Consider the following 16065-nt stretch of genomic DNA (forward strand, 5'->3'; position numbering starts at 1 on the left):
AGAGAGAGCGACAGAGAGAGAGAGAGAGAGAGAGAGAGAGAGAGAGAGAGCGAGAGAGACAGAGAGAGCGAGTGAGAGAGAGGGGGAGGGGGGGAGATAATATTGATTTTGTTGTCACCCCTTGGCAACAACTAACAGTGAACTTGGCAACAGACTAGCCTTATATCCTTTAATTGATGTATGTGAGCCATAAGCCCGTTGATTTATTTTACCTCACAATTACAATTAAAGCACATTTTATGCCAGTAAACAGGGCAATAGAACAAAGTGTAATAAGAGGTTTTTTTTTGCCCCTTTTTCTCCCCAATTTCAATCTTGACTGATCGCTGCAACTCCCCAACGGGCTCGGGAGGCGAAGGTCAAGTCCTCCGAAACCAATGTGTCAGAGGAAACACCGTTCCACTGACGAGCGAGGTCAGCCTCAAGGAGTCACTAGAGCGCGATGAGCCAAGTAAAGCCCTCCCCCCACCCCTCCAAACCCTCCCCTAACCCGGACGACGCTGGGCCAATTGTGCGCCGTCCTATGGGACTCTCGATCACGGCCGGTTGTGATACAGCCTGGGATCGAACCCAGTTCTTTAGGGACGCCTCTTGCACTGCGATGCATTACGGAGGCCCGTAATAAGACATTTTAAGCACCAAATTGAGATTTATTGTGAAAAGGAACTATTGTTTACATATGTTAGAGAGGGGCAGAAACATGCTTTGTGTACATGTTCTAATAAAATATACATTGCTTATGTTCTGTAGTTGCTCTGGCGTTAAATTCATATTTGGCCACAGGTAGCCCGTTTGTGAATTGAATATGGTCGACAACAAGCGAGCCAACATGCTTGGGAAATTCTCTCATTTAAATAGCAGGGGAGCATGGGATATTAAATACAAGACTGGCAGTACTTTAAAGAAATGTTAATCCCCCCAACTCCAACATACAGCTTGCATAGCATAGTTGTAGCCCAACAGAATAGCAGACGGCCATTAAAGTGAATGCAACTCTGGCTCAGAACTTGTCACCCACACATAAAATCCTTCATTACTGTATCAAAACTCAAACCAGCTGCAGGGCAAAGAGCCTGGACTTTGATTTGGTTTCGCTTAATGAATAGCCATTTGTTCAGTGTGCATGCATGTCGTTATGCAGGGACAAACAGCCACAAGGCCTCCTAGGTTCAACCACCCGAATTGGCTGTGAGGAGGAAGATGCATGTCAGACATTTTTGTTTGGGGGTAGTTCAGAGAAGAAAATGCCTTCATGGAGGACACTGTCATGACTTCCCAAATATTGTGTTCAGTATCCACCCCTTATTAAATGATGTCCGTTTAATTGTCTTCCATTGACATATGAAGCCCCATGGTTTGCGATATATATTTTCCCAGAAGGGTTAGGGTTAACCAGCAATAACAATCTCACTAAACTCAACATTTGGCAACAGTTGCATTACAAAATAATTTCTTGTTGAAAGAATTGTTTAACTATTGGCTTACTAAAAGAAGGCCATTTCAGTTCATGGCATTGGTGGTTTAAACACAATTTGCTACTCGGCGTGGACAGCTTGCTTTGTTGTAGGTTCTGTATCAGCCTTGGTCTCCAACACACACTCAACATTTACCAAACACAATAAAACCGTTACATCAACAAACAGAACAAAAATCTGAAATGAATCTAATTTCTGGGATGATTTGAACATATTCAAGTCATTGAGACAACATGCAATTGGGAAAAGATGTTAGAAATGTAGACATCACATTGATAGCTTAAGGTCACATGGACATTTATACAGATTTGAGGCATCCTTTCTCATACCGATACTGAAGGTATGTCTCGTAGACATAATAAGCCCATGCAATAGGCACATGGTGACCTCTATCACTCTGCTTGGGAAATGCGTAGGGGGCCCTCTATGAAACAACAGAACTAGCGCATAACACAACTAGATGGACAATGACAAGTAAGGTCAAGGGGGAGACAAGCAGTCAGCGTACAGTACAGTAGTGTGACTCCGGGGAGGAAGTCAGACACACTGGGCCCTTTTCAGGCTTGAGGTATGTTGATTTAACATGAACTTACGGTAAGTTATTGACTTAAGTCCACGCTAAGCGCACTTATCTCAAGTTTGAATGGGGCCCACAGTGAAGGGCAAGCTGTGCAGCATGGCATGCGGCAAGCAGGAGCTGGAGCTGTAGTCTGGGAAGTACATGGGACATGGGAAGCTGAGGCCTGCTCGAGTCTGCATCTGCTTAGCTACAGTAGAGAGTGGGCAGGGCAGGGCAGGGCAGGGCATCTCGTGCTGTATTTTTACACACGAGGATCAGGTAACGCACGTCTGTTGTCGTGGCAACGAGGCATGCTACTCATGCAGGGTGTCAGCGCCACATACAATTGGCGGGTGCACACATGGCATGCATAGTGGCGGCATGACACCGTGGGTTGGGGGGTCCGGACAGACGGGCAATCAGATATGAAGGTGCAGAGGGCGAAGGGGAGGAAAGAGGGTGAATAGGAGGAAGAGGAGGATGAGTAGCTGGTCACTTACAGTTGCTCTAGAGAGACAAGTCCCTTAAATGCTTGTCTGTCAATTGATTGGATTTCGTTCTTGTACAAATAGCTGAAAGGAGAAATAATCAGTAATATTAGTCAAAAACACAAATGAATTCTCTCTAGCACCTAACACAAGTCCCTACTTCCGCATTTCCATATATTATTTATACTGTAAATTATACATTTCTCACTGTAAATCTGCTCGTATTCTACAGTTCTATGTCAACTTATCTTTTTTTTTTGTCATAAATGTATGTACACTTTGTGTAAATTCCTCAGTTTCTGTATGTTGCTTATTTCCAGCAGCATCAACATCACCAAGTCAAATTCTGGATATGCCCAAATGTACTCTGGGATTCTGATTCTGACAATGAAAGAACGGCTTAGTTGAATGGCCCAGTTACTGTACGAAAGGAGCTATCATAAAACCAACTTCATGGGATCAATGTTTTGAAATAGTATTTTTGACAGTGAGAATGTCCATCCACTCAGGTATCACAATAAATGAATATTAGCTATATCACTGCATGATTGGTTGATCATTAGGGACAGAGAGAAAAACAGCATAACTTGCATAACATACATGTACAAAAAGTTGACAAATCATAATGTAAAATATATATATACATACATTCTGAAAAAATAGAATATATGACAGAGGGTTGGTGGGGTCCCTCAGAGTTCTGCGAAGACTTTCACAAAAGAGCACCATGTCTCAAGTAATGTAATGCTGTATAGCATCACTATGACGTTCCAGAACATTTTTAAATGTAACCTTTATTTAACTTGGCAAGTCAGTTTTAAGAACAAATTCTTATTTACAATGACAGCCTACCGGGGAACAGTGTTCTAACTGCCTTGTTCAGAGGCAGAACGACATGTTTTTTTACCTTGTCAGCTCGGGGATTCGGTCCAGCAACCTTTCGGGTTACTGGCACAACGCTCTACCACTAGGTTACCTACATCTAAAGACAAACATCACATGACATGTCTGTGTTTTCCCTCCCTCTTAACGTGAGAGAGATATGACACTAGAATAGCAATGGCTTAGGGCAATCTTCCCTTTCATCTTCTACTCATCTCCAGTTACTTTACATCGATGGGTCGAGTCGATGAGAGATTCCCATTTGCTCTCAGCAAATATGACGCAATGTGGGCCTATGGAAAAAGACACAGCTCCGCTTTCTCTATCAGGGATATCTCATCACTCTCTGATGTTTGTCCAGTTGATCCTATGTGACAGTGATGATCATCAAAGACAGCACGGTCTAATGCACTGCACTCACAGACAGGCATCCACTGATGCTGACGGAGGCTGAGCTGAGTGTTAGCCAGCACAGGAGATTGGGAACATCCTGGGGGGAATGAACTGGGAGCGATCTTCTCTGTCAAACACACACACATGGCTTCTCATTTAGCGCATACACAGTACAATAGATGCTGGTCTGGGCTCTTACGTAATCAACATAGGAAGGACATTTCTTGACAGTGTGAAAGGCATTGGATGACATGTCAAAGATATCCAGACAGCATATCTTCCTTACTAAACTTTACATGTCAACAAGGGTGTTGAGGCATATTGAACACTGATCTTGTCAAACAGGCGTCAGCTGAGTAGACCTACTGTTATTGGTGAAATTGAAAGCACCATGTTGCTTCACACAGCCAAAGAACTGTGGACTTGTTGCTGGGAGACTATAGAGTCTGAATGTTCAGCTTAACTCAGAGAGTTAGTTTACAGGCAGCCTGAGGACATTGAGGCTGACTGTAGCTAAAGCCGAACACCCAGAAGCATATGTGTGTGTGTGTGTGTGTGTGTGTGTGTGTGCGTGCGTGCGTGCGTGCGTGCGTGTGCGTGGGTGGGCTTGTATTGCTATCCTCGTGGGTACCGGAAATCCCCAAATGTCCCCACAAGGTTAGTGAAAAAAGGTCAATTCCCAGGTCCCCATCAGTTTTAGGCTTAGGGGTTGTTTGGTCCCCACAAAGACAGTAAAACATATGCTGTGTGTGTGTCTGTGAGAGAGAGAGAGAAAGAGAATGAGAGAGAGAGAGGGAGAGAGAGAGAGAGAGAGAGAGAGGGAGAGTGGGAGAGAGAGAGAGAGAGAGAGAGAGAGAGAGAGAGAGAGAGGAGAGAGAGAATGAGAGAGAGGAGAGAGAGAATGAGAGAGAGAGAGGGAGAGAGAGAGAGAGAATGAGAGAGAGAGAGGGAGAGAGAGAGGGAGAGAGAGAGAGAGAGAGAGAGAGAGAGAGAGAGAGACTGTGGTGAGGCCTGGAAGTGTGGGGTCTGCGTGGGAAACCGGATGGAGTCGGGAGCTGTAGGGTCGACTCTCGAGGGGAAGAGTACTGAGGCCTTTTGCTTGAATAACCCCAAAGCCTCTGTGGCCTCGTCCTTATACAGTTCAATGAGAACTCAACTGACCCGCCATTTTAGTCCAACTGTACACCCACAAACATGTGTTGTGAAACTGTACGAGGGACACAAAGAGAGATGTTATTCCTCACCGCCAATGACACTGAGAAGAACCCAAGGCCTGTAAAGTATTCTCGGTTCGTAATCTCATACTATCTAATGAAATGTCTAACTATGCAACCTGACCCAATGCCAGGGTAAAACTCAATCAGAGCGCCACCAACAAAAATAACAGCAACAGAAACCACAACAAACCACAACAGGATATTTGGATTTAGATCACAGATAAGTAGGGCCCCGAGTGCTTCCTGACCATGTGACCTGACTTGGAAGAAACTCAAGAGCCCTGGTTAGGCTATAGCCTAAAGGTCACATAGGAGATAGATTGGGGATAAGGTGCTGTGGTAGACTAGCGTCCTTCCTAGAGGGTGTTCTTGTACATCAAGCTGCCTCCCACTACTAGTGCTGATTGATTAACTGTAATTTCACTTATTTTTCAGTTTTCAAACAACTAATTGACCGATGTCGGTTAAATATTTTTGAATTCCATTTTGTTTTTGTTTTTTCCTGTGAGCTCCACGGGTACATTGCACAGTTTATCTAGAGATAAAACAGACCCATCCTGAACTGTGCGATGTTGTAGTTTCCAACAAGCCAAAATTCTACTACATTTTGCACCTAAAACATTGAAATTAACTACAATGACCATAATCCATTGCGCATCTACTTGTCAGGTCTGTGTTTCTTTTTAGAATGCGAAATTGTGTGAGGATATACAGAGAGCAGCTGTTGCTTCGTGGTGTATCTCAACCCGAAAATACATGATCTAAGTGATTGATAGTTGGTGTTCGGCATTCATAAAAGTATGCCTAATTTACTTTGAAGAACTACAAAATTGTGATTTTGTCAGACAGCATAGGCAGCAGCTCTATAGGGATGAGATGATGACTTGGAATTAAATAATAAAACAAATGTAATATCCTGAAATACTGAAATATTTTATTAAAGTCATGTGAATAAAGGATGGTTAATAAGTGATCAGCAGTAATGGAGAGTCACTACCATCATGGGACTTTTATTAATGGTTTTATTCTGTGTTGTTATAGTATTCAACACACATAATGCATAGCGCATTTAATGGAAACAAAAATATTCTAAACTGAAATCGAAAACCGTGATTATTTTTTAACAATCGAACCAGTCCGACCTCAAAAAGCACAAATCGCTCAGCAATACACACTACAGAAACAAGGAGAGACTCCTGCTCCTATGAATCATTCCGGCTGGCAAAAGCCAAGGCTACTTAGAATACATAAGATGGTCAGGAAAGACTTCTGGCATTAGTTATTATCACAAACCATATTCCCGTAACACTAGACCCTTCGACGGAAAGCTGACCCTTAAAAAAGGGATGTACCGACTTTTCTGTCAGGTCGTACAGTGGAGGGCACATGAAAGACCTCAGGGAGGAAGCTTTACTGGGGCCTAAGGGAGGTAAAGGGACAATCCACCAGGCTATGATGTCAGGGTGAGAGGTGCAGGGTTAAAGGGTTAAAGGGTTGATCACAAGGGCATGGTCAGTGTGCTGGCCTCAGATTATCTCTGCTTTAAAGGGACAGGGCCTTATAATTAAAACTAGACAAACAACCATGGGAATCACCCACACTATGCTGCAGTTACAGCATTTAGAGAAGTGTGTGCGTGTGTGTGTGTGTGTGTGTGTGTGTGTGTGTGTGTGTGTGTGTGTGTGTGTGTGTGTGTGTGTGTGTGTGTGAGCGTGTGTGTGTGTGTCTGAAGTTATTCTCAGGAACTTATCCATCACATGATATTCAGCTACTAGTAAAGACAAAACAGGGATCTACAGAACAGCCCAAAAAAATCTAATCAAAGTGTTTTACAGTTCAACCCTTCCAACGCCTACAGTGAGCCTGGTGGGCTGAAGGTCTGCGTTATCTAACCCAGGGGTGAAAGGAGGAGATGAGAAGGTTAATGGAGGGGAAGATGAGACTGAGTAGGTGGAGAGACTAGGGAGACAGACATTTCAGATATACTTGCCGCATGTGAATGTAAACACAGACATTGCTTCCACCACATCTGACGGGTGCTGGGGTTATAATGAGAGTGACTAACAAAGATGATAAGATTTGCCATTTGATAATTATAATATATACAGTTGAAGTTGGAAATGTCTCATACACTTAGGTTGGAGTCATTAAAACTAGTTTTTTCAACCACTCCACAAATGTCTCGTTAACAAACTATAGTTTTGGCAAGTTGTTTAGGACATCTACTTTGTGCATGACACAAGTAATTTTTCCAACAATTGTTTACAGACAGACTATTTAACTTATAATTCACTGTATCACAATTCCAGTGGGTCAGAAGTTTACATACACTAAGTTGACTGGGCCTTTAAACAGCTTGGAAAATTTCAGAAAATTAAGTCATGGCTTAAGAAGCTTCTGATAGGCTAATTGACATCATTTGAGTCAATTGGAGATGTACCTGTGGCTGTATTTCAAGGCCTACCTTCAAATGCAGTGCCTCTTTGCTTGACATCATGGGAAAAACAGAAGAAATCAGCCAAGACCTCAGAAAACAAATTGGAGACCTCCAAAAGTCTGGTTCATCAGGCCTGAAGGTACCACGTTCATCTGTACAATCAATAATACGCAAGTATAAACAACATGGGACCACGCAACCGTCATATCGCTCACGAGGGAGATGCGCTCTGTCTCCTAAAGATAAACGTACTTTCCTGGGAAAAGTGCAAATCAATCCCAGAACAACAGCAAATGAGCTTGTGAAGATGCTGGAGGAAACAGGCACAAAAGTATCTATATCCACAGTAAAACGAGTCCTATATCGACATAACCTGAAAAGCCGCTTAGCAAGAAAGAAGCCACTGCTCCAAAACCGCCATAAAAAGCCAGACTGTGGTTTGCAACTGCACATGGGGACAAAGATCGTACTTTTTGGAGAAATGTCCTCTGGTCTGATGAAACAAAAATAGAACTGTTTGGCCATAACGACCATCGTTATGGAAAAGGGGGAGGCTTGCAAGCCGAAGAACACCATCCCAACCGTGAAGCACGGGGATGGCAGCATCATGTTGTGGGGGTGCTTTGCTGCAGGAGGGACTGGTGCACTTCACAAAATAGATGGCCGCAGGAGGCAGGAAAATGATGTTGATATATTGAAGCAACATCTCAAGACATCAGTTAAATCTTGGTCGCAAATGGGTCTTCCAAATTTACAATGACACCAAGCATACTTCCAAAGTTGTGGCAAAATGGCTTAAGGACAACAAAGTCAAGGAATTGGAGTGGCCATCAACAAGCTCTGACCGCAATCCTATAGAAAATATGTGGGCAGAACTGAAAAGGCGTGTGCGAGCAAGGAGGCCTACAAACCTGACTCAGTTACACCAGCTCTGTCAGAAGGAATGGGACAAAATTCACCCAACTTATTGTGGGAAGCTTGTGGAAGACTACCTGAAACGTTTGACCCAAGTAAAAAAAAAAAATTGCCATCAAATACTAATTGTGTGTATGTAAACTTCTGACCCAATGGGAATGTGATGAAATAAATAAAAGCTGAAATATATAATTCTCTCTACTATTATTCTGACATTTCACATTCTTAAAATAAAGTGGTGATCCTAACTGACCTAAGACAGGCAACTTTTACTCTGATTAAATGTCATGAATTGTGAAAAACTGAGTTTAAATGAAAAAAAAATAATATTGATCGACCGAGAGTCCATTTTTAGACATACTCTAGGTTTGGATAAAATCAACTATACCGTGCATTCGGAAAGTACTCAGACCCCTTCACTTTTCCCACATTTTGTTATGTTACAGCCTTATTCTTATTTTGGGCTCTGTGCAGAGTGTCGCTGCACAGCTCCATTTTGTTGCTCCCAGCCTATAGACAGAGATTAAAACAGGAAGCCCCCGCACTCAAGTCTGTTCAACGCTGGTCCGACCAATCGAATTCCACGCTTCAAGATTGCTTTGATGAAGTGGACTGGGATATGTTCCGCATAATGTCAAACAACAACATTGATGAATACGCTGATTCAGTGAGCAAGTTTATTAGCAAATGCAACATGACCGAATGCAAACAGTGTAGCTATTCTCTTCGCAAAGCAATCAAACAAGCTGAGCGTCAGTATAGAGACAAAGTGGAGTCGCAGTTCAACGGCTCAGATACGAGTGGTATGTGGCAGGGTCTACAGTCAATCACAAACTACAAAAGAAAAACCAGCCCCGTCGCGGACTACGATGTCTTGCTCTCAGACAGACTAAACAACTTCTTTGCTTGCTTTGAGGACAATACAGTGCCACTGACACGGCCCACTACCAAAACCTGTGGGCTCTCCTTCACTGCAGCCAATGTGAGTAAAACATTTAAACGTGTTAATCCTTACAAGGCTGCAGACCCAGACGGCATCCCCGGCCGCGTCCTGAGAGCATGCGCAGACCAGATGGCTGGTGTGTTTACGGATCTATTCAATCAAACCTTATCCCAGTCTGCTGTTCCCACATGCTTCAAGAGACTCACTTCCGTAATCATGAAGTGTTTTGAGAGACTAGTCAAGGACCATATCACCTCCACCCTACCTGACACCCTAGACCCACTCCAATTTGCTTACCACCCCAATAGGTCTACAGACGACGCAATCGCCATCACACTGCACACTGCCCTAACCCATCTGGACAAGAGGAATACCTATGTAAGAATGCTGTTCATCGATTACAGCTCAGTATTTAACACCATAGTACCCTTCAAACTCGTCATTAAGCTCAAGACCCTGGGTCTCGACCACGCCCTGTGCAACTGGGTCCTGGACATCCTGACGGACAGCCCCCAGGTGGTGAGGGTAGGTAACAACATCTCCACCCCGCTGATCCTCAACACTGGGTCCCCACAAGGGTCCGTTCTCAGCCCTCTCCTGTACTCCCTGTTCACCCACGACTGCGTGGCCATGCACGCCTCCAACTCAATCATCAAGTTTGCAGACGACACTTCAGTGGTAGGTTTGACTACCAACAATGACGAGACGGCCTACAGGGAGGAGGTGAGGGCCCTCGGAGTGTGGTGTCAGGAAAATTAACTCACACTCGTTGTCAACAAAACAAAGGAGATGATCGTGTACTTCAGGAAACAGCAGAGGGAGCAGCCCCCTACCTACATTGACGGGACAGTTGTGGAGAGGGTGGAAAGTTTTAAGTTCCTCGGCGTACAAATCACGGACAAACTGAAATGGTCCACCCACACAGACAGCGTGGTGAAGAAGGCGCAGCAGCGCCTCTTCAACCTCAGGAGGCTGAAGAAATTCGGCTTGTCATCAAAAACACTCACAAACTTTTACAGATGCACAATCGAGAGAATCCTGTCGGGCTGTATCACCGCCTGGTACGGCAGCTGCTCCGCCCATAACCGTAAGGCTCTCCAGAGGGTAGTGAGGTCTGCACAATGTATCACCGGGTGAAAACTACCTGCCCTCCAGGACACCTACACCACCTGATGTCACAGGAAGGCCAAAAAGATCATCAAGGACAACAACCACCTGAGCCACTGCCTGTTCACTCCGCTATCATCCAGAAGGCGAGGTCAGTACAGGTGCATCAAAGTGGGGACCAAGAGACTGAAAAACAGCTTCTATCTCAAGGCCATCAGACTGTTAAACAGCCACCACTAACATTGAGTGGCTGCTGCCAACATACTGACTCAATTCTAGCCACTTTAATAATGGAAAAATTGATGTAATAAATGTATCACTAGCCCCTTTAAACAATGCCACTTTATATAATGTTTACATACCCTACATTACTCATCTCTTATGTATATACTGTACGCTATACCATCTACTGCATCTTGCCATCTTGATGTAATTAAGCGCTCTGGAGAAGGTTTCATCAAGGATCTCTCTGCACTTTGCGCCGTTCATCTTTTCCTCGATCCCGACTAGTCTCCCAGGCCCTTCCGCTGAAAAACATCCCCATAGCATGATTTTGCCACCACCATGCTTCACTGTAGGGATGGTGCCAGGTTCCCTCCAGACGTGACGCTTGTCATTCAGGCCAAAGAGTTAAATCTTGTTTTCATCAGACCAGAGAATCTTGTTTCTCATGGTCTGAGACTCCTTTAGGTGCCTTTTGGCAAACTCCAAGCGGGCTGTCATGTGACTTTTACTGAGGAGTGGCTTCTGTCTGGCCACTCAACTGTAAAGGCCTGATTAGTGGAGTGATGCAGAGTTGGTTGTCCTTCTGGAAGGTTCTCCCATCTCCACAAAGGAACTTTGGAGCTCTGTCAGAGTGACCATCGGGTTCTTGGTCACCACCCTGACCAAGGCCTTTCTCCCCCGATTGCTCAGTTTGGCCGGGCGGCCAGCTCTAGGAATAGACTTCTTCCATTTAAGAATGATGGAGGCCACTGTGTTCTTCGGGACCTTTAATGCTGTTGAAATGTTTTGGTACCCTTCCAAAGATCTGTAACTCGACACAATCCTGTCTCGGAGCTCAACGGACAATTCCTTCGACCTCATTGCTTGGTTTTTGCTCTGATATGCAATGTCAACTGTGAAACCTTATATAGACAGGTGTGTGCCTTTCCAAATCATATCCAATCAATTGAATACAAATTGTAGAAACATCAAGGATGATCAATGGAAACAGGATGCACCTGAGCTCAATTTCGAGTCTCATTGCACACGGTCTGAATACTTGTATAAATAAAGTATTTCTGTTTTTATCAGGCTGTAACGTAACAAAATGTGAAAAAGGGGAAGGAGTCTGAATACTTTCCGAATGCACTGTACCCTATGTAGGCTACTGAGCTTGTCTGATGCTTTAAGCAGTGCAATTAAAAATGAAGACACTCAAATGACTAAAGAGGGAACCAGAGATCAATATAGCCGAGCCAGAAGAAAATAATCTGTACCAGACCCAAGGGTAACAGTTTACACCAGCGCTCGGCAACCTTTTCCATTTGGAGTGCCAAGTTATAGTACCATTTCTATTGATCTGTGTGCAAGTTATTATTTTCATATGCACATTTTTGTGGAACAGTTTCCTTTCATTTATAATAGTCTTCAAATCTTAAAAATCAATGTCATGTGTTTAATCAAATTCTATCTAAATGAAAATGATTTAAAAAAAAATGTAATTCCATTGCCTTTGCCAATATGTAAAAATGGCCAACAAATAAAAACATTGCAGCCCGCAGGTAGAAAATATCCTGATAAAAATAAATATCCTAGAAATTACATTGGCTAAGCATGACCTGTCTGCAAGGAACTTGAAACATTGTATTAACTATTAATTTGGTCTGACCTGAAACTGTTACATGGGATGACGCTGGAGGGACTAAGCAGGTACGGGGAGTCAAACATTTAATATAGAACGGACATGGAACGAGACAGGAGCAGCGTCAGCAAACGAGTAACACAAACAAAAAACAATTAATACAGCAGTGGGGAACAGAGCAGGGAACTGACAAATATAGGGGAGGTAATAAACGGATTATGAATGAGTCCAGGTGAGTCCAATATCGCTGATGCGCGTGACGAGGGAAGGCAGGTGTGGTGTGCGTAATTGATGCTGGCAGGAGTGCGTGATGCAGGGCAGCCTGGCGCCCTCAAACGCCAGGGGGAAGAGCAGGAGCAGACGTGACAGTACCCCCCTCTCTAGGTGTGCCACCCGGCGTGCCACCTGGGTGAACCGGACGGGACATGGGCGCTGCGCAAGCCGGTTGGGGCGTGGAAGCCCGACGAACCGGCCGGAGCGTGGGAGCCTGGCGAGCCGGCTGAGGCATGGGAACCTGATGATCCGGTAGAGGCAAGGACGCCTGTCGATCCTGCTGCAAAGAGGGAGCCCAATGATCTGGTGGAGCGTGACGTGGGATGGGCGCCTTCTGAGTAAACCGGGGATAGGAATCCTCTCGAGCCAGCTAGGGCGTGAAAGCCCGAAGAGCTGGCTAGGCACCCCCGGTTCCATCGACAGCGATCCAGAGCCGACGTCACCACCACACGGAACACCAGTACTCCCCGATGCTTTGTAAGTTGGCTGATGCATTCTGTCACATGAATTGACGCTGGAGGGACTAAGCAGGTACGGGGAGTCAAACATTTAATATAGAACGGACATGGAACGAGACAGGAGCAGCATCAGCAAACAAGTAACACAAACAAAAAACAATTAATACAGCAGTGGGGAACAGAGCAGGGAACTGACAAATATAGGGGAGGTAATAAACAGGTGATGAGTGAGTCCAGGTGAGTCCAATATCGCTTATGCGCGTGAAGAGGGAAGGCAGGTGTGTGTAATAGTGGCAAGAGTGCGTGATGCAGGCCAGTCTGGCGCCCTCAATCGCCAGGGATGGAAGAGCGGGAGCAGACGTGACAGAAACTCCTACTAGCAAACTTGTAACCTATAAAATATTCTGGGCCCTCAGAGTTTCCTGAGCCAGTGAGCTCCGGACAGATATACACAGCTGTAGGCTATTTGCTCAGGGGATAAGAAGTAATCACTCCAAACAAAAGACAATGAATAAATTGACAACTCGTAAATGGAATGAAATAAACCAAAACATTTTTCTCACACCTAGGCCGTGCGCTCCGCAAACAGCATCACATGTCCTACAATGACAATGGTAAGACTGTAATACTATATTGAATGTATTAACAGAAATTACTGTAACAAAACAAACATTGTAGATTAGAAATTATGGTAATTAACAGTAAATGTCCTACTGGTGATACTGGTGTGTCATCCCCCGCGGCCTCCACAATGGATTATTCCACTCAGACAGCCATGAATCAGACAGGTGTCTCGTGTGCCATACATTTTTTTATATATATTTGACACTGTAATGTCACAAAACCACCCGCTGGCCAGTTGGGCAACCGTGCACTACGCGCACTAATACTCCAACACACATATAAACACACACTGCATAATTTGCTCACACACACATAATGCACACATACATTTATATAGACTCTACATACATCCACTTACATACAATTGTCATCTACGCTGCTTATCATATATCCTGATGCCTAGTCACCTAGTCACCTATACATACAGTTGTCGGAAGGTTACATACACTTAGGTTGGAATCATTAAAACTCGTTTTTCAACCACTCCACAAATTTCTTGTGTACAAACTATAGTTTGCAAGTCATTTTTCCAACAATTGTTTACAGACAGATTATTTCACTTATAATTCACTGCATCACAATTCCAGTGGGTCAGAAGTTTACATACATTAAGTTGACTGGGCCTTCAAGCATCTTGGAAAATTCCAGAAAATGATGTAAAAGCTTTAGAAGCTTCTGATAGGCTAATTGACATCATTTGAATCAATTGGAGGTGTACCTGTGGATGTATTTCAAGGCCTACTGTCAAACTAAGTGCCTCTTTTCTTGACATCATGGGAAAATTAAAAAGAAATCAGCCAAAACCTCAGAAAACAAATTTTAGACCTCCACAAGTCTGGTTCATCCTTGGGAGCAATTTCCAAACGCCTGAATGTACCACGTTCATCTGTACAAACAATAGTACGTATAAACACCATGGGACCACGCAGCCGTCATACTGCTCAGGGAGGAGATGCGTTATGTCTCCTAGAGATGAACGTACTTTAGTGTGAAAACTGAAAAACAATCCCAGAACAACAGCAAAGGACCCTGTGAAGATGCTGGAGGAAACAGTACAAAAGTATCTATATCCACAGTAAAACGAGTCCTATATCGAGCAGGCCTTTCTAATCGACCTGGCCCGGGTATCCTGGAAGGATATTGATCTCATCCCATCAGTTGAGGATGCCTGGTCGTTCTTTAAAAGTAATTTCCTCACCATCTTAAATAAGCATGCTCCTTTCAAAAATTATGTGGACAACTACAAATACCTAGATGTCTGGCTAGACTGTAAACTCTCCTTCCGGACTCATATTAAACATCTCCAATCCAAAATCAAATCTAGAATCGGATTTCTATTTCGCCCAAAAGCCTTCTTCACTCATGCCGCCAAACTTACCCTAGTAAAACTGACTATCCTACCGATCCTCGACTTCGGCGATGTCATCTACAAAATAGCTTCCAAAACTCTACTCAGCAAACTGGATGCAGTCTATCACGATGCCATCCGTTTTGTTACCAAAGCCCCTTATACCACCCACCACTGCAACTTGTATGCTCTAGTCGGCTGGCCCTCGCTACATATTCGTCGCCAGACCCACTTGCTCCAGGTCTATGCTAGGTAAAGCTCTGCCTTATCTCAGCTCACTGGTCACGATAACAACACCCACCCGTAGCACGTGCTCCAGCAGGTATATCTCACTGTTCATCCCCAAAGTCAACACCTCCTTCGGCCACCTTTCCTTCCAGTTCTCTGCTGCCAGTGACTGGAACGAATTGCAAAAAATGCTGAAGCTGGAGACTTATATTTCCCTCACTAACTTTAAACATCAGCTTTCTGAGCAGCTAACCAATCGCTGCATCAATAAATAGCCCACCCACTCTACCTACCTCATCCCCATATTGTTTTTATTTACTTTTCTGCTCTTTTACACACCAGTATCTCTACTTGCACATCGTCATCTGCTCATTTATCACTCCAGTGTTAATCTGCTAAATTGTAATTACTTCGCTACTATAGCCTATTTATTGCCTACCTCCTCACGCTACAACGTTTTTTTCTATTGTGTTATTGACTGCATGCTTGTTTATGTGTAACACTGTGTTGTTGTTTGTATCACACTGCTTTGCTTTATCTTGGCCAGGTCTTAGTAGTAAATGAGAACTTGTTCTCAACTAGCCTACCTGGTTAAATAAAGGTGAAAAAAATAAAATAAAAATAACCTGGTAGGCCGCTCAGGAAAAAAGAAGCCACTGCTCCAAAACCGCCATAAAAAGCCAGACTACGGTTTGCAACTGCACATGGGGACAAAGATCATACTTTTTGGAGAAATGTCCTCTGGTCTGATGAAACAAAAATAGAACTGTTTGGCCATAATCACCATCGTTATGTTTGGAGGAAAAAGGGGGAGGCTTGCAAGCCGAAGAACACCATCCCAACCGTGAAGCATGTTGTGGGGGTGATTTGCT

General features: G+C 44.1%; 1 protein-coding gene across 2 annotated transcripts in view; it reads right to left on the reverse strand.

Moving 5' to 3' along the window:
- The window catches only part of pxdn (peroxidasin), an 88986-nt gene that overhangs the window by 44302 nt on the left and 28619 nt on the right, over positions 1-16065 (reverse strand). The window contains exon 4 of one of the 2 annotated variants that reach the window (XM_021584563.3): positions 2535-2606. The exons of the other annotated variant lie outside the window; for it this stretch is intronic. Coding sequence (XP_021440238.3) covers positions 2535-2606 — 72 coding nt within the window. The remainder of the gene's footprint in view (positions 1-2534; positions 2607-16065) is intronic. 2 annotated transcript variants of the gene reach the window in all.

This window comes from Oncorhynchus mykiss, chromosome 25 (assembly GCF_057628025.1).
Source record: "Oncorhynchus mykiss isolate SJ-2025 chromosome 25, ASM5762802v1, whole genome shotgun sequence".
NCBI classification, from domain to species: domain Eukaryota; kingdom Metazoa; phylum Chordata; class Actinopteri; order Salmoniformes; family Salmonidae; genus Oncorhynchus; species Oncorhynchus mykiss.